The sequence below is a fragment of the Phocoena sinus genome, chromosome 2 (assembly GCF_008692025.1).
Source record: "Phocoena sinus isolate mPhoSin1 chromosome 2, mPhoSin1.pri, whole genome shotgun sequence".
In the NCBI taxonomy this organism is placed as follows: domain Eukaryota; kingdom Metazoa; phylum Chordata; class Mammalia; order Artiodactyla; family Phocoenidae; genus Phocoena; species Phocoena sinus.
Window position 1 is genome coordinate 132,523,887 of NC_045764.1, and position 25,539 is coordinate 132,549,425.

At 40.6% G+C, this 25,539-nt stretch overlaps 1 protein-coding gene across 1 annotated transcript; it reads right to left on the reverse strand.

Moving 5' to 3' along the window:
• Positions 1–323: 323 nt before the first annotated feature.
• On the reverse strand, positions 324–25,539 carry TBPL2 (TATA-box binding protein like 2). Its single transcript, XM_032623700.1, has 7 exons — positions 25,472–25,539; positions 22,358–22,815; positions 21,494–21,581; positions 19,402–19,493; positions 15,652–15,819; positions 12,102–12,196; positions 324–559 (listed from the first exon to the last, which is right to left on the reverse strand). Exons 1-7 carry the CDS (start codon positions 25,523–25,525, stop codon positions 483–485), a joined length of 1,032 nt encoding a protein of 343 aa, XP_032479591.1. The 5' UTR covers positions 25,526–25,539; the 3' UTR covers positions 324–482.

Genomic DNA, 25,539 nt, shown 5'->3' on the forward strand with positions numbered 1-25,539 from the left:
TAAGTTTTCAGACTTCCATGTTTCATTTGTATTCTGACAGGATCCTTCACAGGCCCGTACCTAATGGCCCGGATCATCTACTCAATATTTAAAAAGGCAAAAAATAGACAATTTTCTATCCTGTTTTATGCAGTTATTTGAAATTTCTATATATTGCTATGTATTTTTAGAGAACACATGTTAATGTACTACATCTTTAACAAGAGCAAAGCATTAAATTTTAATGATGTTACAGTATCATTCTAGCAAGGCCCTAAATCTTTCAAATTCTGAAGTAAGTTTACTTTTTCCATTTTAAAAATAACATACATGAGTCATTTTGAAAAAAAGTTTCTTCATTTCTTAGGCATGGTTACTCATACAGAATCACACTTTAATAACTGAAGTCAAAATGTGCATGGAATATCTGTAATCCAGCTGTTTCTGTGCTGGGCTTTTGCACATATTCAAACCAACATACTGTGAGATGTTGAATGATATACTCAGGTTTTTTTAAAACCCTTTAGAATAGGATAGATGTTTTCAAATGCTTCATAGATCTCAGAACGTTCTTTGGCACCTATAAAGAAATCCAAGTTTACATAATCATTAAAAACAATACAAAAATTTTCTTAAGACTAAAACTTCATTGTCATCTCCAGTTACTTTTAATACAATAACATCTCTTTAGGTGTACCTGAGAAGTGACATTTATTCCTGGTAAAGACAAAAGAATTTGGTGACCACAGCTACGTTCCCACAAACACATACCCTAGAGCAGAGTTCTCCAGTATCAGTATGTCTTTGGCCTCCTAGGGCATAGTATGAAATATGGAATGTTATCTCTCAGTGTGTCATGAATGTGACCACAGAACATGACCTTCATCAGCACCTGTGGGCACTTAGCTACCAGCAAAAGGAACTTCCTTTGATCTATTCATGTCTAGTTAACATGCTGATTCCCTAATACTGACTGAGACAAACTATTCTAAAGTTTTAAATTTCAGTATATGGGAAGGGATTATTAGAGGGGAAAACGGTACCATTGTTACCCTTAAAGTTTCAAGAGCTCTTTACTTATAAATGCTCTAGGAGTTAAGATGGATAAAAACGTGAATTAGACAGTCCCCACCCTTGAAAGAGATTATCAGTCAGCCCTACTCACGTCTCTCACCACCAACCACCACTACTAACTTTCCCCTTTCAAAGCTATGCAGGCACATTATGCTAAGGGTTAAGGACTGGTGGTATTTATGTTTATGTGGAACTGTCAGCTAATCGGGAAACTATTATCTGATATTATTGGGCAGGAGGCAAGGAGATAAATGAAAATATAAAAACTGTTAGCATGAAGAAAAATGGAGGTAGTTTAAGTTGGTAAAGACTCGTTCTTGAGAACTATAAACAAGGGGGAAGGCTCAGTGAGAGAGCAGGAATAACCTGTGAGAAGTGGTTATCTGGTTGAAGGATGGGACTAGTGAGAGGGAATTACCAAAATGAGGATCACCAGATTTGAGAAGCAGGTAGAAATCAGGATTCAGAATCCAGGATGAGCTATAATAATTTAAAAAATGGAAAATAGCAAGTGTTGGCAAAGAGACTGAGAAATTGGAACCCTCACACATTGCTGGTGGGAACTTAAAATGGTTCAGCTGCTATGGAAATCAGTTTGGCAATTCCTCAAAAATGTTAAAATAAGAATTACCATGTGACCCAGCAATTTCACTCCTGGGTATCTGGGTATATACCGCCCCCCCCCCCCGATTGAAAACAAGTACTCAAACAAATAACAGGCATGTAGCTGCATATTCATTGCCGCACTATTCATAATAGCCCCAAAGTGGAAACAACCCAGTGTCTACCGACAGATGAATGTACAAACAAGTTGTGGTAGATACATACAATGTAATATTATACTGCCATAAAAAGGAGTCAAGCACTGATACATACTGCAATTGGATGAACCTCAAAAACATTATGCTAAGTGAAAGAAGCCAGACATGAAAGGTCACATATTGTATGATTCCATTTATATGAAGTCTCCAGAATAGGTAAATTCACAGAGACAGAAGGAAGACTGGTGATTGCCAGGGGCTAGGGTGAGGGAGAAATGGTGAAAAACTGCCTAATGATATGGGACTTTATTTTGGAGTAATGGAAAGGTTTTGGCACTAGATGCGGTGGTTGCACGACATTCTGAATGAACTAAATGCCCCTCAACTGTTCATTTTAAAATGGTTAAATTCGTGCTATTTGAATTTCACCTCAATAAATTTAAAAAAATTTAAGAATCAAAAATGAAGTACTTATAAGTCTAACACCGGGGGGGTGGGATAGGTAAGGGCAACAAGTTACTTATTCATTGCCGAAGAAATTTACTCTCTGAGTCTCCACCCTCAACGATGTGGGGTGGGGAGGAAGGTGAATTATTGACATGCTTAACAGAAACTCTGTACCTCTGAGGTAGGAAAAATCCCTTAAGTCTCAGCAAATTTTAATTATAGCACTAAAATTTTAGTTTCTAAAGAGATTGGTTTTGTAGAAACCAAAAAGTGAGTTGGGGAAGCAATTAAGTAAAACACTACTATAAAAAGACTCTCTGCCTCTGGTTTGATGGACTTTTTCAGCTTCTGGATACATTTGAATGGAACAGCTTTGATTGGGAGACAGTGAAGTATAATAGGTATAGCAAACATACACACATTCACCCAATGCCCCCCCTCCCCTAAACTAAGGTTCTTTTTATATTTAATTGAGTAACAGAGTATCTAGGTCCAGCATTTTGGGTAACCATGTACTTTGGGTTTTTTTTGTAACACTTAAACAAAAAATCATACCTAAGAGCACTACATTCAAGCCCAAAAGAGTATAACGTTCTGGCATCCCCTAGAAAGTAGAAAACACCCATCACCCAAGAGGGAATGGACATTGAGAGTGATCATTAATTTATATCATAGAAAAACAACTTTAGACACAAAAGGGCTTTAGGGAAATTATCTAGTACAAGTTTTTTATTTCCTGTGTGGGAAAACGAGGCCTAAGAAGTTGAAGTTCCCCTGAATCATGAGTATCAGCTATGAGGGAAGACCTCATGTATCCAGTGTTCCCTCCTTTACACCAAAAGTCATCAAATAAACATTGCCAGGAATTGTAAATCCCAACGAGGGGATTCGGTCAATTTAGTGAAATATCTCCTCACTGAAGTACTGGCATAAAAATTTTGAGGAAACCTAAATTGTCCCCATAGTCAATCAGTCTATAATCAAACATCCCAATTTGTAGCACCAGACTCTGATTATATATATGATCCTTGTCTTTTACGCAAAACCTACCACTCCTTTCCTTCAAGTAACGATGACCACCACTTTGGGGGATAAACGCCATTCCTAACTGCGGCAAATGAGGTAGAAATTCTGTGGCTGGTGCATTGGAGAAAGGACTGGCTTGAGATCAAACCATATGGGCTCAAATGCAAGGTCTACAACTAACTAGGTTTGAAATCACAGGCAGATTGTTTAACTTCTGAGTTTCCATTTCCTTACCTATAAATAAGGACAACAGCCTTCTCATAGGGTTACTATAAGGGTTACATGAGCAAGTTTTTGCAAAAAGTCCTTTGCAAACCATAACATTTAACAAGATTTAAGCCATTATTATTGTCCTAGAAGAATGTACTTCAGGGTTAGGGATGCTGGGATGGCTGGCCCATGAACACATGGCTTATTATTTGGTTCTGTGAGAACCAGTATCACGTAATTTCTCTTCTTCACCAGGGCAGGATTTTTGCCAGATGAGGGGTATGTTATATTTGCTTTGGCATCCTCAGCACCCAAAACAGTAATATGTACCTGGTACGCACCCAAAGTTTCTTAAATATCTATCACTTGGCGATAAGGTTTGTAAGCTCATCCCTACCCCTTAGCCAGCCCAAATATCACTTTCCAATACTACTTGGATTTTACAATACTATTCTTATACCAAGTCACAACTACACATCTTATTTTTCCAAGTGATAGCATACGCGTGTGCACGAAAATCTTACAAATTGCAAAAACCCCCAGCATTTAATCACTCAAGGTATACATTTTACAGTATATACTAAGTCACTATTAGTGGTGGATTCCCAGTAATGATTGACGGGGATATCCTGTTCTGTCTCTGGCCCACTCACTATTAAGTCTTGCCATTTTTATGCTGCCCTCTGACCTACTCATTTCCAAGAACCACTGACATCTAACTGATTGAGAGTGACCCTTGGTGACAAAGATCCAGCTTCTTCGTTCTTTATGCTGGAAGGAAATAAGTGCGTGAAGTATTTTTCTAAAGCCTCTTTAAATTTCATATTCCTATCATCTGGGCAAGGCATGAGAGCAAAATTTCACCTTTTTGAATGCTAGGGAAAAAAGAAGAGTGGGAGGTAATAACAGCTAACGTTTACACCATGTTTACTGTACACCAGGCCTTGTTCTTCTGCCTCCTCATAACACTTAGCAGGTAGCTTCTATGGGCGCCCGACTTTTACGTATGTGGAAATCAAGGTGGAGAACAAACTCACCCAAGGTCAACACAGCCAATAAATGGTAAAGCTTGGATTCAAACTAGACAATTGGCTTCCAGAGCTCAGCCTCTTAGCCAACACACCTGCTGCCTCTCACCACTAAGAGAGTATTTATCATTCCTTAGCTGACAAGGAGGATTAGGAGGAAGGTGCCCAAAAGACCACACAGGCGTTTTCACAGACATCGAAAGAGCTGGGGGACGGTGAGTACGAGAAGATGGTGGGCTCTGAAGCCAGGCATGTGCAGCACGTATAGCTGCTTGACATCGTTAAGGTTACTTGATCTCTCCATTGTCCTCATTTTTTTTTTTTTTTTTTTTTCCGGTACGCGGGCCTCTCACTGTCGTGGCCTCTTCCATTGCGGAGCACAGGCTCCGGACGCGCAGACTCAGCAGCCATGGCTCACGGGCCCAGCCGCTCCACGGCATGTAGGATCTTCCCGGACCAGGGCACGAACCTGTGTCCCCTGCATCGGCAGGCGGACTCTCAACCACTGCGCCACCAGGGAAGCCCTCCATTGTCCTCATTTTACAGGTGAGGAGACTGAGATATTAAGTACAGCCTCACAGAGTTAACCAGAACCCACATAAAAGCCCTTACTCATCATAGTGCCTGGCACATGAGTGCCCAACATATCAGAACTCTATTACGTCTCATCTTAGAAGTGGAAGTTGACGTATTTGCTGTTCATTGTATATTGTTGCAGCAGATCCTAGCTATACTATTCATTTTACCATGGTTTGAGAAAAATCATTGGTCCTAAATGTCACATTAGCCATAGAAAAGCAGCACAGACCTGGAAAAGCAGTGTTAAGCTTGACCCAGGTCCCTTCGCTGTTTGCTGTCTGGGACCATGACAAAGTAGGATAGTAGAGCCTCAGCTCACTTAACCATTCATTCAGATGTAGACTTAGACATGGTGGCTGCAGCTTTGGCACCTCAAGGGAACAAGACAATTTTACAAGGATAAATTATTTTCAAAGACCCTGCAAGTGGCATGTGATACAAAAGTTTCAAATTGCCACCCATTTGTTTTATGTACATTGGTGTTCTACAGCTCCTACCTAGGGGAGAGCTGGGATCCACTATTTAATACAGTGAAATTCAAAGTATGTTTGTAATTTCAATACTCTAACACTTTCTAGGCAAAAGTTACTTACCCTTGTTGGGACCTTGATTTTAAAACAGCTCTGCCGAGTCTTGCCATGTTGGACTAGACCATGGGAGCCTCTAGGACTCCACTGGATGCTCTACACGACCATCCCCAGCTGAAGTTCTAGAGTCAAGGCTAAAAGGAAGCCTCTTTGATCCCTTTCCCCAGGTGTACACCCAAAATTGGGTCCTTGAGTTTTTAACCCACTTGCAGGTGAAAAGAGTCTAGGTAACTAAGGTTAAGGAATAAGGAGCATTTGTCTCTAGGTTTGGAGCAAAAGCAACCTAAGCCATGTTGTTCTAGGTAAAGTACTTTAAGACAATATGGCATAAACAGGGGAAAAAAACTCAATAGATGGTAATTACCCATATTTTAGTAGTAAGACATTGGCTAGCTTTTACTTCACAATACGTATAAGCAGAAATTTGGATTTCAATCAATATATCTCTTTCCGCCTCTTCACAAAAGTGATGATCTATGTCTTACAAGAGTGAAGAAATTTAGCTTTGCCTGTTCTTTGGGCTGAACGCATTAACAAATTTTAAGAGAAGTATACTGTATGGTCTTCTGGACTGTGTGTTGACAATCCTTTACTTGTGTGATTTGAAACTTCTAGCAAATGTGCACATGAAAGTTTTTTTTTCCTTTTGATTTGGGGTAAGAAAGTTGGTCTGAATTAAGAATATTTAAAGAAACTTGTTCTGGTGTACCTGTAATAGGAACTTAGCCTGTACTTGGCAATTTGCACTTTTAATAAGACAGTTCATAATAATACATAGCACATAGATGAAAGCATCCTTCCAAAGGTCTTGAAGTTTATTCCCTTGAGTAGGCCCTATATTTGCCTCCAATATCTATTCTATTCCATTTACTTTGCAGACTTCTTCCCCTTCCTTCAGAACGTATAGAGGGAAACTTTATGTCAGTCACTAGGAGGTCTTAATTATTCCAGACACTATATCGGTGGCATCTGAGGAATTGCAGCTTTGCTGTATTCAAAAGGCTCTTGAATTCCAAACAGGCTTTCCCCACTTTGAAGACACATTAGATTACTTTTTAGAGAAAAGAAAACTACAAAACTTACTGAGCTTACTGAGTTCTAAAAGAAGACTTAACAACAGATACTCCGTGGTTTTGGATGCTGAGTGATAGAAAGTTTCTCAAATTAATTCAGCTAATGCAGAAATCTCAATTGGTTTTAGATGGGGTAAGATGTTATAAAATTTTAAAGTTTATTTGGAAGAATAAATATTTGAGAGGAGCTAATAAAAGAGAAGTAAACTGGGGATATAAAGAGGGGAATAAAGAGGGGAAACTGGCCCTATCAGATATAGAGACCACTAGAATTAAAGCACATTTATAACCACAACATAGTATAAATATAATAGGATTATCATAGCATATTTCTGGAGCAAAGGCAGGACTGGAGAACAGACCCATATATAAAAATAAAGGTCAAAAGGAGTCATCACAAGTTAATAATGAGGAGAACATGTAGTTTTAAGATGTCTAGCTAGCTGTTTGGGGGTGGGGTATAATCAATTTGGCTCGTACCATATAAACTTGGTATTCATCCTGGTACAGGAGACTAAAATGTGGAAAAAGTCAGACAAAATAAGGCAAAAATTGTAAACTTCAGTAGAATGGTACGGAAAAGAGTCTCCGGGAGAAGCAGAGGAAGATGGCCGAAGAGTAAGACGCGGAGATCACCTTCCTCCCCACAGATACATCAGAAATACATCTACACGTGGAACAACTCCTACAGAACACCTACTGAACGCTGACAGAAGACCTCAGACCTCCCAAAAGGCAAGAAACCCCCCCCCACAACGTACCTGGGTAGGGCAAAAGAAAAAAAAACAGAGACAAAAGAATAGGGACGGGACCTGCACCTCAGGGAGGGAGCTGTGAAGGAGGAAAGGTTTCCACACACTAGGAAGCCCCTTTGCGGGGCGGAGACTGCGGGTGGCGGAGGGGGAAGCTTCAGAGCGGCAGCGGAGGAGAGCGCAGCCACAGGGTGCGGAGGGCAAAGCGGCGAGATTCCCGCACAGAGGATCGGTGCCGACCGGCACTCACCAGCCCGAGAGGCTTGTCTGCTCACCCGCCGGGGCGGGCGGGGGCTGGGAGCTGAGGCTCGGGCTTCAGAGGTTGGATCCCAGGGAGAGGACCGAGGTTGTCGGCATGAACACAGCCTGAAGGGGTTAGTGCGCCACGGCTAGAGGGAGGCCGGGAAAGAAGTCTGGAGCTGCCGAAGAGGCAAGAGACTTTTTCTTCCCTCTCTGTTTCCCGGTGCGCGAGGCGAGAGGATTAAGAGCGCTGTTTAAAGGAGCTCCAGCAATGGGCTCGAGCCGCAGCTATCAGCGCAGACCCCAGAGACAGGCCTGGGACGCTAAGGCCGTTGCTGCTGCCACCAAGAAGCCTGTGTGCAAGCACAGGTCACTCTCCCCAACTCCCCTCCCGGGAGCCTGTGCAGCCCGCCACTGCCAGGGTCCCGTGATCCAGGGACCACTTCCCCGGGAGAAGCACGGCGCACCTCAGGCTGGTGCAACGTCACGCCAGCCTCTGCCGCTGCAGGCTCGCCCTGCACTCCATAACCCTCCCTCCCCGCTGGCCTGAGTGAGCCAGAGTCCCCGAAGCAGCTGCTCCTTTAACCCTGTCCTGTCTGAGCAAAGAATAGGCGCCCTCAGGCGACCTACACGCAGAGGCAGGGCCAAATCCAAAGCTGAAGCCTGGGAGCTGTGAGAACAAAGAAAAGAAAGGGAAATCTCTCCCAGCAGCCTCAGGAGCAGCGGATTAAAGCTCCACAATCAACTTGATGTACCCTGCATCTGTGGAATACATGAATAGACAACGAGTCATCCCAAATTGAGGAGGTGGACTTTGGGAGCAAGATAGATTATTTTTTCCCCTTTTTCTCTTTTTGTGAGTGTATATGTGTATGCTTCTGTGCGAGATTTTGTCTGTATAGCTTTGCTTTCACCATTTGTCCTAGGGTTCTGTCCGTCCGGTTTTTTTTTTTTTACTTTAAAATTTTTTTTCTTAATTATTTTTTATTTTAATAACTTTATCTCACTTTATTTTATTTTACCCTCTTTCTTTCTTTCCACTTTTCCTCCCTTTTATTCTGAGCCGTGTGGATGAAAGGCTCTTGGTGCTCCAGCCAGGCATCAGGGCTGTGCCTCTGAGGTGGGAGAGCCAACTTCAGGACACTGGTCCACAAGAGACCTCCCAGCTCCACGTAATATCAAACGGCGAAAATCTCCCAGAGATCTCCATCTCAACACCAGCACCCAGCTTCACTCAACAACCACCAAGCTACAGTGCTGGACACCCTATGCCAAACAACTAGCAAGACAGGAACACAACCCCACCCATTAGCAGAGAGGCTGCCTAAAATCATAATAAGGCCACAGACACCCCAAAACACACCACCAGATGTGGACCTGCCCACCAGAAAGACAAGATCCAGCCTCATCCACCAGAACACAGGCACTAGTTCCCTCCACCAGGAAACCTACACAATCCACTGAACCAACCTTAGCCACTGGGGACAGACACCAAAAACAACGGGAACTACGAACCTGCAGCCTGCGAAAAGAAGATCCCAAACACAGTAAGATAAGCAAAATGAGAAGACAGAGAAACACACAGCAGATGAAGGAGCAAGGTAAAAACCCACCAGACCTAACAAATGAAGAAGAAATAGGCAGTCTACCTGAAAAAGAATTCAGAATAATGATAGTAAAGATGACCCAAAATCTTGGAAATAGAGAAAATGCAAGAAACATTTAACAAGGACTTAGAAAAACTAAAGAGGAAACAAGCAATGATGAACAACACAATAAATGAAATTAAAAATACTCTAGAAGGTATCAATAGCAGAATAACTGAGGCAGAAGAACGGATAAGTGACCTGGAAGATAAAATAGTGGAAATAACTACTGCAGAGCAGAATAAGGAAAAGAGTCTCAACCATTTACTTCAAGAATTTTAAAAACCTTCTTTATGTAAAAATAAGTCACCTGGAAAAAATCACAAATAAAGTAGTTACTTTTGATATTATGGTGAACTCATACAAATCCTTAGTGAAAATAAAAACAAAAATAAACAAATGGGACCTAATTAAACTTAAAAGCTTCTGCACATCAAAGGAAACCATAAACAAAACGAAAAAAAGACAACCCACAGAATGGGAGAAAATATTGCAAACAAAGCAACCAACAAGGGATTAATCTCCAAAATATACAAACAGCTCATGCAGCTCTATGTCAAAAAAAAAAAAAACAACCCAATCAAAAAATGGGCAGAAGATCTAAACAGACATTTCTCCAAAGAAGACATACAGATGGCCAAAAGCACATAAAAAGATGCTCAACATCACTAATTATCAGAGAAATGCGAATCAACACTACAATGAAGTATCACCTCACACTGGTCAGAATGGCCATTATCAAAGTCCACAAACCATAAATGCTGGAGAGGGTGTGGAGACAAGGGAGCCCTCATACACTGTTGGTGGGAATGTAAATTGGTACAACCACTATGGAGAACAGTATGGAGGTTCCTTAAACTAAAAATAGAACTACCATATGACCCAACAATCCCACTCCTGGGCATATATCCAGAGAAAACCAGAATTAAAAAAGATAATGTACCCCCCGCCCCAGTGTTCACTACAGCACTATTTACAATAGCCAAGACACGGAAGCAACCTAAATGTCCATCGACAGAGGAATGGATAAAGATGATGTAGTACATAAATACAATGGAATATTACTCAGCTATAAAAAGAATGAAATAATGCCCTTTGAAGCAACATGGATGGACCCAGAGATTATCATACTAAGTGAAGTAAGTCAGACAGAAAAGGACAAATATCATATGATAACACTCATATGCAGAATCTAATTTTACAAAAATGATACAAATGAACTTATTTACAAAACAGAAACAGACTTACAGATATCAAAAGCAAACTTATGGTTACCAAAGGGGAAACGTGGGTGGCAGGGATAAATCAGGAGCTTGGGATGAACATATGCACATTACTATACATAAGATAACCAACAAGGACCTACGGTATAGCACAAGGAACTCTACTCAATATTCTGTGATATCCTATATGAGAAAAGAATCTGAAAAAGAATGAATATATGTATATGTATAACTGAATCACTTTGCTGTACACCTGAAACTAACACAACATTGTAAATCAACTATACTCCAATAAAATTTTTTAAAATTTAAAAATTAACATAAAGAAATTTAAAAAAAACTAAGTAGACAAGAAAGGAGTAAGTTATGTACATACTATTTACAAAAGATAAAATGCTATTTACAGGATATGTTGAAAAGTGATCAATTTCTAGTTCTGAGTACCAGTGAGGTTAAAGCAGTGAGATCACTTTCACTTATATAGTTAAAGTTTTCTTTTGTACATTTTTGTTTTGAATGCTGATGAGGTTCGTAAAAGACACTTAAGAAACATTGCTGGTAGGAATGTAAATATGATATAGGAGAACTGTATATATATACAGTTCTATGTATATATATATAACCCTTTTTAAAACAATTTAGTAATTTGTACTAAGAACCTTAAAAATGGTCCAATCCTTAAACAAAAGTTCAATTTCTAAGCATTTACACTAATAAAATGATCCCACACATAAAAACAGCCAAAGTTTTGTGTCATTTATAAGCAGCAAAGAAAGAACATATAAACACCTGACAATGGGAGAATAAGTTTGATGGAACAACATGTTAGAATGGAGGTCGGGAAACTTGGATCTGCTGGCCAAACCTAGTCTGCTGCCTGATTTTTGTATAGCCTGTGAGCTAAGACTGATTTTTATATTTTAAATGGTTGGGGAAAAAAAAAACGAAGAAGAGGAAGAAAATTACTTGATATATGTAAATTAAACGAATTACATTAAAATCACACCTCAGAGCCTTTTCCTTTATGTGATGTCTGCAGCTACTTTCACAATAAAATGACAGGGTTCAGTTGTTGTGACAGAGACTCTACTGCCCAGAAAACCTAAAACATTTAGTATTTAGCCCTTTGCAGAAAAAGATTTGTTGACCCTTCTGTTGGAACACTATTCAGCCGTCAGAAGCCTTCATTAAGAGTTTGTAACAATGAGTTAAGCTACATATGTTATAATGTTAAAAGGCAGGATGTAAACATGTATATACATATCAAAGTGACATAAAAACATGGAAAAAAGTTATATTGTTTGACTATTGGGGCCAATGGATGATGCTATCTTTCTTTCTACTTTTCATTTTTTTCCCCAGGTATTCTAAAATACCAAGAATTGCTTTATAATAGTGCATAAAGCTATTTAAAAGGTAAAGCAAAGCACACACATAGCTATTGAATTTTATGAAAGTCAGAATCTTAGAACTTACCTGTCAACACAACTTTTCCAGATACAAAGATAAGCAACACAATTCGTGGTTTTACCATTCTGTAAATAAGGCCAGGAAACAGTTCAGGTTCATAACTGTTAAGATATAGAAGAAAAAGGTTAAAAATAGCACTATTCAACTACTTTCTCATAATATTTGAGACCCAGTGTGTACTGAAAAGCAGTTTTCAAAAGCTTTTTTACCAAAAACCTTTTGACCATGTGATAAAAGCAGTCTTGAGTGTCCTAGGTAATTTCTGTGGCCATCAAGAATAGAATTCATTTTTGGTCATAGTATTTTTCCAAGTGAAAATCATTTCACTTGGAAATGAAATTAAAATTAGAAATTAAGCTATAGATCAACATAATTTAGGACATCAGATCTAATGTTTCAAGATCTTGTTAGTTAAATATTCTCCATCTGTCAAAAAAAGTCTATCAATAAAAATACATAACACATTTTCCAAATTTTCCAAGTTCTACAGTAATGAGCACATTTTGTATGTATTTATAAACTGCTAAAGTTAACATTTTTAGTGGAGAGGACCTAAAAAAATTTCTAGACCACTGTAATTTGTCTTTGGACAGATGCCATATAAAGAAAGAAACCTAAACCATCCCAAGTTTTAAAAATTCAGGATTTGTTCCTATACATAGTAACTCACTCATATTTACTATTAAATGTAAGCTGGTTTCTCTGAGGAACAAAGGATGATTGGGCTAAGAACTGCTTCCCCACACTCCACCAGAGAGAAGAGGAGAGATTCCTAGAAAGGCCTGAGAAGCTTACAAAAAGAAGTCAGTAGTTAAGAAGAAGTTGATGAAATAAAACTATTCTCAAAACAATGGGTAACGGAGATATAAGAAAATGAAGAAATCTGAGAAATGGAGCACTATATATAATACATGTGAATTTTTGCACTTAAAGGGTGAGTCCAGGTCACAAAGAAAAGCTCCATTCCATTCTGCAATGAATAAGACCCATACCACAGCAGATGCGAAACTTCTTATTGGCGCCAGCAAGACGTATCACAGTGGTGAGGCTACCTATCTGAAGTACGTGGAGGTCATTACGGGTGGACATGTCTTCCTGGGACATCACTCTACCTTACTGCAGAAAGCCTGTCAGGACTTCTACCCACAAACCACTTCTGGACACTGGGGACACAATGATAGTAGCTGGAGCCCTGGGAAACTTCTATGGGAACTACAAGGTTCGAGCCAAGAAAGTGAAGTCTGGGGCACAGAAGAAATGTTTCCATCTAATCTTCCAGCCAAATCTTATGACACTAAAAGGGAAAAGAGAAAATAAAAGTCTTTGGTATGTAAATACCTGTAAACTTCCCTACACTGGGAAAGGAAACAGACGTCTAGGTCCAAGAAGCACAGAGACTTCCAAACAGGATCAACCCAAAGAGGACCACACCAAGACACACTGTAATTAAAATGGCAAGAACTGGGACTTCCCTGGTGGTCCAGTGGTTAAGAATCTGCCTTCCAGTGCAGGGGATGTGGGTTTAATCCCTGGCCAGGGAACTAAGATTCCACATGCCGTGGGGCAACTAAGCCCAAGCACTGCAACTAGAGAGCCCTTGTGCCACAACTACTGTGCCCATGCGCTGCAACTACTGAGCCCATGCACTCTGGAGCCCGCATGCCAGAACTAGAGAGAAGCCCATGCACCATAACAAAAGATCCCGCATGCCGCAATGAAGATCCTGTGTGCTGCAACTAAGACCTGATGCAGCCAAATGAATAAATAAATAAATATTTTTTAAACTGGCAAAAATTAAAGATAAAGCGAGACTATTAAAAGCAACAAGGGAAAAGCAAAAAGTTACATACAAGGGAACTCCAATAAGGCTATCACAGCTGACTTTTCAGCAGAAACTCTGCAGGCCAGAAGGGAGTTGCACAATGTATTTTAAATGATTAAAGGGAAAAAGCTACAACCAAGAATACCCTACCCAGCAAGGCTGTCATTCACATTTGATGGAGAGAGCAAAAGTTTTACAGACAAGCAAAGGCTAAGAGATCAGTACCACCAACCCAGCTTCACAAGAAATGTTAAAGGAACTGCTTTAAGTGAAAAAGAAAAGGCCACAACTAGAAATGTGAACATTACGAAAGGAAAAAGACCCTGGTAACATCTTTCCCAACAACTTTCAGAAAAAGTTGGTTCCAAGAAAGATAGACAGGAGGTGCAAGGCTGAGGATCTGGAAGATAAGATGAAGCAGGAGTTGAGAGACTCTTAAAAATGAAGGTTTTACTATGAATCCAGGAGTTATTCCAAGATTGAAGAAAGAAAAGGACACATAAAGAGGCAATATGTCTTGCATGGGGGACTTCCCAATGAACTCAGCGGGTACCTCATAGGCACTCAATAAGCCTATGCTGAAGAAAATTGAGGCAGAGGAAAAAAGAAAATATAATCAAGGGGAAAATAAATATTGCCTGAAAAGTATCATAAAAGCTAAATCTCAGAATGAACAAATTTTTTTGGAAAGTTAGGGGAAGAAAAAGGCAATTTGTAACTTCTGTCTAGGTCATGTCTCAAAGGAGAGCTAACAAATGTCAGCTCACAAATGTTAGAGAAAGCAGAGCTATGTGATCCCTCTCTACTCTATTAAACAGAATGATTGCTCAAAGGCAAAGGGACGGAAAAGTAGAATGAAAGGACTTCAGTTCAAGTTAGATCATGAAAATTTAAGAGCATCTGTGACTCGAAGGCAGTTCAAGTGCCCTGGCCCCAAGTGTATATCCCAAGGGGTGGCGGCGTTTGGTGTTTGTCGGTCACCCTCCATCACGGCTCTCTGAGGGCCTGAGCAGGCTGGGAGAAGCACCGAAGCAGCTGAGGGAGGAGGAGGCGCATTTGCTGTTGAGATGGAGACGTTACGTGTGAAGAAGCCAGGCAGCCTAGAGATACTCCCAAAGGAATATGAATCTGTGAAAGAACAAACAATAGTGGGGGCTACAGCTACACACAGAAAAAGAAAACCCTTGAACAAACTCAACAGGACAAAAACTAGATAGGATTGTCTTCCGAGAACGTGCTACGGCCATTCTTTTTTTTCATCTTCTCTCCAGCCCTTTCTCCCCTCACCAGCTGTCAGCCCTTCCTACTTACCTCATCCATGTCATACCCCTTGCTCTTCTGGCCACTGCCACCACCCCCCAGCCAGATTTGTTTAGAAATCTATACATCCGGGAGTCTCAAGATGTGGGCCTCGGGACAGCAGCGCTGGCATCACCTGTGAGCTTGTTAGGACTGCAGATTCAAGCAGAATCTCTGCATACCACAGCCCAGGCAGGAATGTGTGTTGATACGCTGCCCAGGTGATTGCTAGGCAGTTTAGTTTTGAGAACCACTATTGCAGAAGATTGGACACGCATGGTAAGCAGCGAGGACTTAGGTATAGCATCTTAACCTTTTCACTTCTTGTAGTTTTTAAAAAAATTATATTTCTCTGAAAAATACATTATATAAGCAGCCCATAATAGAACTTTAATAACTTGGGAAACTCAGAGTTAAGTTATGCAACAATCATACCTACTGAACTGCTGATGGGATAGCACCAAACCTTCCAGCCTAATAGGAAATCTCACATCACAGCTTCCAACCATGTTCTGAATTTTAAAATCGAGGAATCTGGCAGGAAAGCCCAGCTTCTGCACCACACGAGCATACTTTCTTGCTGCCAGTCGAGACTGCTCTTCGCTGGGGAACGGCAAATGTAATTAAAGATGTCTTAATCACTACGACTGCTAACTAGCTGGGCTTTATTCACACACTTCCCTGATTGTATTTTTAGCATATGTACCGTGTTTATCTTTCAGTGTATACTAGGAAGCTATAGACTTTGAGGAGAAGGACCTACCTCCCCTACTTTTGTCCCTAGCACCTAGAAAAGGGTATGGTACAATGTACAGTTGTTGAACTGAATCATAAACAGATTTTTGTCTTCATTTGCCATCTTTCACATATAAGGTAGTTTTTTCTTTTACTTGTTTTAAGTGTTATTAGATGAAATTAACTATTCCGCTGGTTCTCAGAAAGTGTCCTCAGGCCAGCAGCAGTATTACCACCTGAGAACTTGCTAGAAATGCAAAGTCCCAGGTCCCACATCAGACATGCAGACATTCTGGGGTTGGGGCCCAGCAATCTCTGTCTTAACAAGCCTACCAGTGACTGTGATGCTCACTAAGGTTTTAGAATCATGCTTCTGGTCTAAAGGTGTGTGCCATTTAGATGGGAACAGCAGTAACAAAAATAAGGACACATACACACATACAAAAAAAAATCAACACGAGGAAGTAAGTTATGTGCCAGCTGAGTGGCATAGATAGGATGCCAGGACTTGGAACTTTATGGGACAAATTATATACTTTAAGAAAAACATGAAAGTACCTCAAAATCTGCCCAATGTTGCTCAGGTTTTCTCACACAATTGTCATTCAACTCACACTCAATATGAGAAAGAAATAGATTCATCCAACTGTGTGGCTATGTTCTTCTAAATGTTTGTCCTACTCCACCCTTAAATCCATGGCAGAGAATGTGAAATCCTGAGATCTGGGGCTTTATTTTTCATCAGATACTTTTCAATGGTCACTGCCAAAATAAAGTGAGTAGCAGGGGTTGCCAAACAGGGGCAACACCTGGTGGGGGAATCCTATGAATTCCACCCACTCTTATGGGTTATCCCCACCTTTAAGTTGAAAATCAGAAGTACGTTAAAGAAAAGCCAGATTGAACTTATTTGCCTGGACAAAAGGGAGCGAGCGGTAGAGTCTCTTCCCAATCTAGATCTGTCACAACACTGGGCCATTTTCACATCACCTCATCTCATGTTGATTCTCCTCATCCATTACCAACTCCTGAAAAGTCCCTAGCAAGGCCGTGTCCCCAAGACAGCAGTGAAATAAGTGGTTTCCATTTTGAAAAACCACATTTTGCCTAAATGACCCATTACATCTTCCACAGTGCTAATATTTATAAGGTCAAATTTCAAGAATTTGCATAGCCTTATAGTTTCTTGTATCACACAGAAATTCCCAAACAACTAACAGTTAAAATCTACATACATTTTCTTGTACAAATATTAGGAAATAGGTTAAGAACCTCGAAATTTCACCACCAGTGGTAATTACCACTGATAAATTTGGCTCCTCTGCACTTTTCTGTGCAAAGGCAGGTATCCTGCACTATGCAAACTCTGATTATTGCAACTAAAGAGAATACGTTTGGTTAAATTTTTGGAGATAATTCTGATATCTCTTATACTAACCAAACTTTGACAACTCTCTATCCAAAATTCAACAACCAGATAGATTTGGATAACAAATATCTCTTATAATCTGAACTCACCATCCAAGCTTTCACTATCAGATTTTGAGAACCAAATAAATTCAGATAGGAAAAAAAACCTCATGAATTAGGAAAAAAAAACTCATGAGTCTGTGTGTTCTCCCCTCCCACAACTTATCCTTCCAACTCAATATACTATACATGGCTAAATAATTTTATTTTATGATTTATTCAAAACTGTATTGCTAGAAATGTGTTCCCTCTGCCCCTGTTTTTTTTTTTTTTTTTTTTGCGGTACGCGGGCCTCTCACTGTTGCGGCCCCTCCCGTTGCGGAGCACAGGCTGCAGACGCGCAGGCTCAGCGGCCACGGCTCACGGGCCCAGCCGCTCCACGGCATGTGGGATCCCCCCGGAACGGGGCACGAACCCGCGTCCCCTGCATCAGCAGGCGGACTCTCAACCACTGCGCCACCAGGGAAGCCCTCTGCCCCTGTTTTAAACAATGCTGAAATGAACATCCTTGTAGTTATCTTGCAGAGTTGTCCAAAAATGACTTAAAAATGGAGATTTCTAGGTCAAAGGATACACAGATCGACAGAAGAGAAAGGCCACAAACTTACTCAGACACAGGTAAAGAACTTAACATGTAAAAACAGGTGGAGGAGAAATACAGCAAAATAGATTCTTCTATAAATGTACTGGGACACTGACTGGGCATTTGAAAAAAAATGATCTTATATTGAAGTAAAATTCTAGACCTGCTCTGCCCAATATGGTGGCCACTAGCTACATGTGGCTATTTAAATTTAAATTAATTAAAATTAAATAAAAAGTTCTGTTCCTCTGTGGTATTAGCTTATTTTAAGTGCTCAAAAGTCACATATGACTAAAGGCTACCACATTGGACAGCACAGATACAGAACATTTCCATCATCCAGAGAAAGTTCTAGATGAGTCAAAACATTAACCTCCTTTCTTCAATACAAAGCAGGACCTGAAAAAAACCAGAAAAATATATGGCGGTCAATACTTATGTCATGTTGTGTGTGGAGAACGCCTTCCTAAGCATGAAGCCAAACATTGAAACCATAAAAAAAAAGCTGGATAGACTAACCATACACACACAAAATTAAATTGCATTAAAAAAACCCCATAAAATACCACTAACATTAATATGGGAAAAACATTTGTGGTATAAAATGGTGAAAATACTTAAATACCAAAAGACAAATATCTCCATAGAATATTGGGCAAAAGATACAGTAGGTAGTTTACATGCTTACGAAAAGTTAGTCTCACTACTAAGTGAAAAGAAATGTGATTAAAACAACTTTTTGCCAATCAATTTAGCAAATATAAAATACAATATTAACACCCACTGTTTACCAGAGAAAATGAACACTAGGTGCATCTCTCGAGCGAGGAGAAATTGGTACTATCTTTCAGGAGGATAATTTCCTACTAATCCTCTAACACTTAGAGGGAAGAGCAGCTCTCCCACTAGTTCTATGGTGAAAGGATCTACATCAGCACATGGCTACCTCTGCATGAGATCCAGGAAAGATGAGCCTGTAAGAGATTGCCTCCTGAGTGAATGCTCAAGCTAGTGGTCAAGAAATGTCTAATTTCCCTCCTGTAAAAAGTTCTATCCATTCTTCTGCCTGCAATGAGGAAAATACACAAGAACTTCTTTCCCAGGTTTATAACAGGCTTTACCACTACTATAGCCTTTTTTTTTTCTTTTAAAATATACCTTAGAAACAAGTTGTAATAGCCTAGTAAAGCCCCCTTCACTATGGGGGACTGTAAAGTGGGATATAAGTCCGTATTATGAGGCTGAATGTTTTTAACCCCAAATTTGGCATTTCATGAATTTAACTCCTTAGCAAAGTATTTTGCTTCTACGATGTGTTTTAGAACCTTAATGCCACCCTTCCTTGTTTTACATAGTGAATTATTTGTCTGGTAGTGTGGGAGGACGGCTTCTCTTACCTTCTGGCTCCTGTGCAGACCATTTTCCCAGAGCTAAATATCAGGGCTGTAGTCCTGGGCTCTCGGATCCTCATTATGACGGCGGCAAACCTCTACACACAGAAGCCAAAAGGACAATTAGCCTCTGCTAGGGGTTAACACTATTCCAGCTGACCAGCTGGGCTGGACATGAAAACAGTGTTGAATAAATTGAAATTTAATGGGAAAACGAAAACCTGTCTGGGTCTATTCTCCCACGTTAAGGTTAACAAAATGATCATGATTCTAAAATGTACATACTTAGAAAAAACAGGTAAGAATAATAATAGTAAAGCTAAAATTTAAGTACCTGTTATGTTTCAGACCCTATGCTAAGAGCTTTGTAGGTTTTAACGCACTTAACCTCATGACAGGACTGAGTTGAATCCATTATAATTCCCATTTAGTGCACAGGGAAACGAAGTGGTTATTTAACTTCCAACATTATACAGGAAACAGTTAAGTTGAGATTTAAAACCACGACTATCAGACTCCATGCTTTTTGCTTTGATATACTTTTCTTTCAAAGACTCTTTGAGAAAAAAAGAAGTATGGAGTATGTTACAGCCTTGCCAAGACTCTAGAATGCACTAAAAAGCAGCCAAAATATAGAACAGAATACATATATTGATAGGCGTTCTGAAGATGAATGACAAAAAGTTGATTTGTCAAGCTCTTGCCCGCCATAGTCCTCAATGTGGTCCCCAGGCCGGCAGCACTGGTAAGTCCTCCAAGTGTTGCTGACGCAGGGGAGGGCTGAGAACCACTGGCCTGCCACATCGACTTCCCCCATTAAGCTGGGAAGGAAACTGGGGTGGGTACCATGCAAGACCAAAGTTCCATGGGTTAGAGCCACTCCACAGGACAACAGATCACTCCAAGGCCAGACTGGCAATTTCAGATATGAAGTGTTAACAGTAAAAGAACCCTGAGTCAGCACGACACAGAGCCGAGCAAGGACTATTAATGTTTTCTAGGTGTTCACTAAAAAGGTAGTGCTCTCACCTGGCATTCATTTTGTTAAATTCTTAAGGCAGCTTAAGTGCCAAGTCAGAATTTTTCTGGCTGTCAAGTCCAAGTTTGGACAGATTGTGTATACCAAACTGAGAGGAGAGCAGAGGATGGTAGAGGATAAAATATGCTTAAAATGTTGATTGCTCAGTAGTGTGGTCCATCATAGCTACAGCCATAAAAATCCTAGCTCATCATTGCCTTTCTGTCCTCATCATAGCCGGCTACATGAAATATAAATAGGAAAGCTTAGCTGCATTCGATAACATTCAGGCAACACTTCAGAGTTCAGCAACAACACTACACAACAGGAAAAACAAATATTTAATCCATAAATAGTTGATGTTGGCAAGGTCCTCTGGGTTCCAACTAATATGGCCTTTTTCATCTAACTCCATAAATCCTCCACCACCCAAGACAGTGAACTTTTTCCCAGCAGGGACCAGGCCTCACTCATCTTTGTACTAAGTACAGAGCCCACCAAATCGTTAAATGTTGATTGAATTAACAAATCCACTTCCTAGGTAAACAGACCATTGAAAATGGGATGCCTGGCCTTGGGAGGACACAAAAAAGAATAGATTTTATTAAACTTTGACGGAAAACAAAAAATCCCTGAATCTTACACTTGAACTTTACACTTTAAACAATTGAGCTTTCTCAGGTAAGAGAAACTGTAAATGGAAAAATACACAGGTGTCAGGAGATAGGACAAAAATTAGAAAAAATGATTTCCAAGAATATGATGACATTGTAAGAAAGTTAGCATTTCCATAGTCAGGTTGAAAATAGTCATACTGAAAGGTTTTTCTGAATGCCAAGGGAAAGAACTTTTAGGAACTGCTCAATAATTACTGTATTCAACACAGAAAATGAGATTATTTTTTTATAGGTTCAAAACAGAGAATGAGCCGATTAAACTTGTGTTGCCAAAAGCTTTTCACTAACAAATTTTTTCTTTTTAAAAAATAAAAACAAAGGAATGAGTCAATATCATGATCATATGAAGGAAAGAAAATCTAAATAGAACCTAACTGTGGAAAAAATTACTGGGAAATCTTACCTTTGGGTTATATTCTGCATTTTTTGCATGCAAAGCTATTTTCTTCAGATCCAATTTACAGGCCAGGTTCACAGTGGAAACTATATTCCTAAAGAAAAGAGTCAACCTATGTGATGAATTGGGAGATTGGGATTGACATATATACACTAATATGTATAAAATGGATAACTAATAAGAACCTGCTGTATAAAAAAATAAAAATAATAATTAAAAAAAGAAATAAGTCAACCTAAGTTATACCAGATATAAAAAGTAAAAAATAATTAAAACGCATTAACTTCCTCATTTCATAGGTTTGGGTGACTTCCTGGGGGAGAATTATTCTAAATGTGAAATGTATAATAACACATTTAGTAGTTAAAGACTCCTCGCTTCCACTGCAGGGGGTGCGGGTTTGATCCCTGGTCGGGGAACTATGATCCCACATGCCACAAGGCCAAAAAAATAGCTTTTTCTAAAATTTCCTGACTAGCTGACTAAAATTAAGCTTTAGACCTTTTTAAAAATGTCTCAAAATAGAAATCACAATATCAAATCAACTTGCAAATCAAATTCAATTTTACATCTTTATATCCTTTGTGTTATTCCAACTCCAGCCACAATTTTCAACTACAGTGCTTTACTATAAACAATACAATCCTTCAAGACTGTGTATACTCACCTTTAACTCCCTCTTAGGAGATCAATAGTGCTTCATTTTACAGATAACCAAACTGTCTAAAGTCCATTACGAACTAACAAAATCAAGGATAATGACATCTGAAATTCTCTTCCCTACACTATTATCATCCCATTCAGGAATATATTGATGAAATGTGTACTCAGAAGCATCACCCATTTAAAGCAACAACAACAACAACTTACTGTAGTTGAGGCACAATTCCAGAACATCCTGAAACAGGGGTCACTGGCGTCATGGGAGTTATGGATGCCAGAGGCAAGGAGTGTGGTTTCTCAGGAGAGGGCTGGGCTGAGTCAGCATCACCAGGGTGGAGATGTGGATGGGAATTTGACCCACCGCTGCTGTTTAAGGCCAGGTCAACGTCCTGTTGGCTGGGTAATGGCAACCTACTTTGCCAACTTTTAGTTTTACAATTTTCTTCAGTTTCATGCTTGCTTCTGATGACAGTCTGTTCTTTATTCTCTTGGGTAAGCTCATCTGGTAGGAAGCTAAGATCCACAGATGAGAAATTGCCAGATGTTTCTGTGACTTCTTCAAGCTGTGAATTAAACATAGTCTCTGGATTGGATGAATTAGGTATGTACACATCATAAGGCACAATTGGGCTGAGCAGGGGTGATCTGGGTGGAGCAAGGTCATCCTAGGCCATTCCCAAAACAGATAAACAAAACACAACAACAGAACATCATGTCACACCAAAGGGACGCCGCCTTGGCTGGCAGGCAGTGTGTTCACAATGAGGCAGTTCAGGTAGCTTATATTCATGCCCTGCTCTTTCCACAAAATATCATTAAAATTCTACTGTAGGGTTACAACACACTTAATGAAAACAGGAAAGTATATCTTAAAATGCAGAAAAAGCATTTTTCATAAAATGTTTTCCCTACTTTGGTTAGACCTGTAGTAAGTTGCCACTCTAAATCCAATTTTGTAACTGAGGCAATTTGGCAGCCATGCCCTAAACTGTGTGTACTTTGAAGAGTACAGATTTTCTGTACTCCTTAAGTTGATTTAAAGATTTTTTTGGAGTTTTAAATTCGTATTTTAAAGAGAAGAGCAGTAAGTGAAGGAAGCTGAGGAGACAGCTTTGAGTGCTAATCAAGCCTCCACAAGGAGCCATCTTTATTTCTTCTAGTCAAAGGAAGGAAAAGAAATCATTCCATTTACGTGAATGTGCAATAGGGAAAAAGTTATTGAAATTTAAATGGCAAGACTAGTTTAAATCAATGTATTATACTTCCAGTCCGGGGAAGGCTGCTCAACTTCCATTATCATCAACCGAGGGAAAGAGGCGTGCAACTGAGGGAAGCAGCTAATGTAAAATTCATGGCCTTTGTTATGGAAAAAAATCCTTGGTACATATATTACCATCCACTTCACCCAAGTTGCAGGCCTGGATTCTAGATTTTGACCACTGCTGGCAGGATAACCTCATCCCTTAGAAGATCATACTTCTGACAATTGAACAGTCACCAGTGCCTTGTGCTGCATCTTCCCCAACACAAAACTATTTAGCTAGTGTCTGGCTAGATCCTGTTGAACTGTGCTGTTACCACAAGTCCAGCAGATGGCAGAGGTGACTAAATGTTAGAAGAAAACACTTAAGAAGAATGCATTTATTCTCTGGAAATAAGATTTGACCTTATTTCATTTTGAATTATGTTATTAGTCTCTAACTCCCTCCACCCCCATCCCACAGATGGGCCCTGAGGGACACTGAGGTGGGGGACAATGGCCCAGATTCCTCGCCATTGTTTTTTTGCCCTCTTCTGTTCTAGCCAGAAAAGATTCCATCAGCCAATTCACACTTACTAAAGCACTAATATCTGCAACTATCAGTGTCTCCCCTCCTTTTTCCCATTATGGCATTTTAGCAGGGTACAAAGCCTCCACCCAAAGAACTAAACTTCAACAAGGAATTTAAGGCAATGGCAACAAGATATCAAAGGGGGATGTTTTATGGCAGTGGAACCCTGACAGCCTCCTTTCGAGAGAATATGCTTACAGAGTATTCCCTGCATCCCTGGCCTTATACCTGAAGAAACTTTTTGTTAAACTGTCTTTACAGAGTCATTAACTCATCTTTCTCAGAACCTTTCCAACGTGGGCTCTCCTTTTGCAATGTTAAACGCTGTGGGACTTCACTATTTCTACCTCATTGCTAATCATTGTCTAGTTAAAAATCCAGGGACTTCCCTGGTGGCGCAGTGGTTAAGAATCCACCTGCCAATGCAGAGGACACGGGTTTGAGCCCTGGTCCAGGAAGACCCCACATGTCGCATAGCAACTAAGCCCGTGTGCCGCAACTACTGAGCCCACGTGCTGCAACTACTGAGGCCCGCACCTAGAGCCGGTGCTCCGCAACAAAAGAATCAATCACAATGAGAAGCCCGTGCACCACAACGAAGCGCAGCCCCTGCTCACTGCAACTAGAGAAAGCCTGCGCACGGCAACAAAGACCCAATGCAGCCAAAAATAAATAAAATTAAAAAAAAAAAAAAGAATCCGGGGCTTCCCTGGTGGCGCAGTGGTTGAGAGTCTGCCTGCCGATGCAGGGGACACGGGTTCGTGCCCCGGTCCGGGAAGATCCCACATGCCGCGGAGCTGCTAGGCCCGTGAGCTACGGCTGTTGAGCCTGCGCGTCCGGAGCCTGTGCTCCGCAACGGGAGAGGCCACAACAGTGAGAGGCCCGTGTACCGCAAAAAAAAAGAATCCGACACCACCCCGCCAGCCGAAAGTTTTTCCCTTGCTTTTCTTTTTGAAGACTCCTTCCTCTCGTTTCTACAGTTCTTAAATTAAGAAACAAAACCCGGGCTTCCCTGGTGGCGCAGTGGTTGAGAGTCTGCCTGCCGATGAAGGGGACACGGATTTGTGCCGCGGAGCGGCTGGGCCCGTGAGCCATGGCCGTTGAGCCTGCGCGTCCGGAGTCTGTGCTCCGCAATGGGAGAGGCCGCAGCAGTGAGAGGCCCGCGTACCGCAAAAAAAAAAAAAAAAAAAAAAACCCAAAAAACGTAAGAATCACAAACTGAAAGAAGCCATAGGTGCCTCCAATTTGTATTCATACTACACCAGGTTCGAGCTCTGTTGGCAAGCTTGGGTAAGTTATTTCAACTCTCGAACCTTCTATGTTTTTCAACTGAAAGACGGGGATAATCAAGCCCACCTCCTAGGGTCGCTAGGAGTTTTACGAGAGAGAAAATAAAGGCAGAATCCTTAGTGCGCAGCACCCAGCGCCCAGCAATGGGGCGGGATGCGGACCCAGACTCTGGGACCGTGGCGGCGGCTTCCCGGCTCACCTGGGCGGCGCACCGGGCCAGGAAGAGCTCCAGGCACGTTTCTTCCCCCTCCATGGACGGAGGGCTCA

Excerpts from the sequence above, each read along its gene's own strand:
- TBPL2 (XM_032623700.1), bottom strand. The coding sequence starts at position 25,525 with ATGGAGGGGGAAGAAACGTGCCTGGAGCTCTTCCTGGCCCGGTGCGCC. Across the intron at positions 22,816-25,471 it reads TGGCCCGGTGCGCCGCCCAG|GATGACCTTGCTCCACCCAG; the intron begins GTGAGCCGGGAA and ends GGAATGGCCTAG. Across the intron at positions 15,820-19,401 it reads GTCTGCACAGGAGCCAGAAG|CGAAGAGCAGTCTCGACTGG; the intron begins GTAAGAGAAGCC and ends GCCGTTCCCCAG.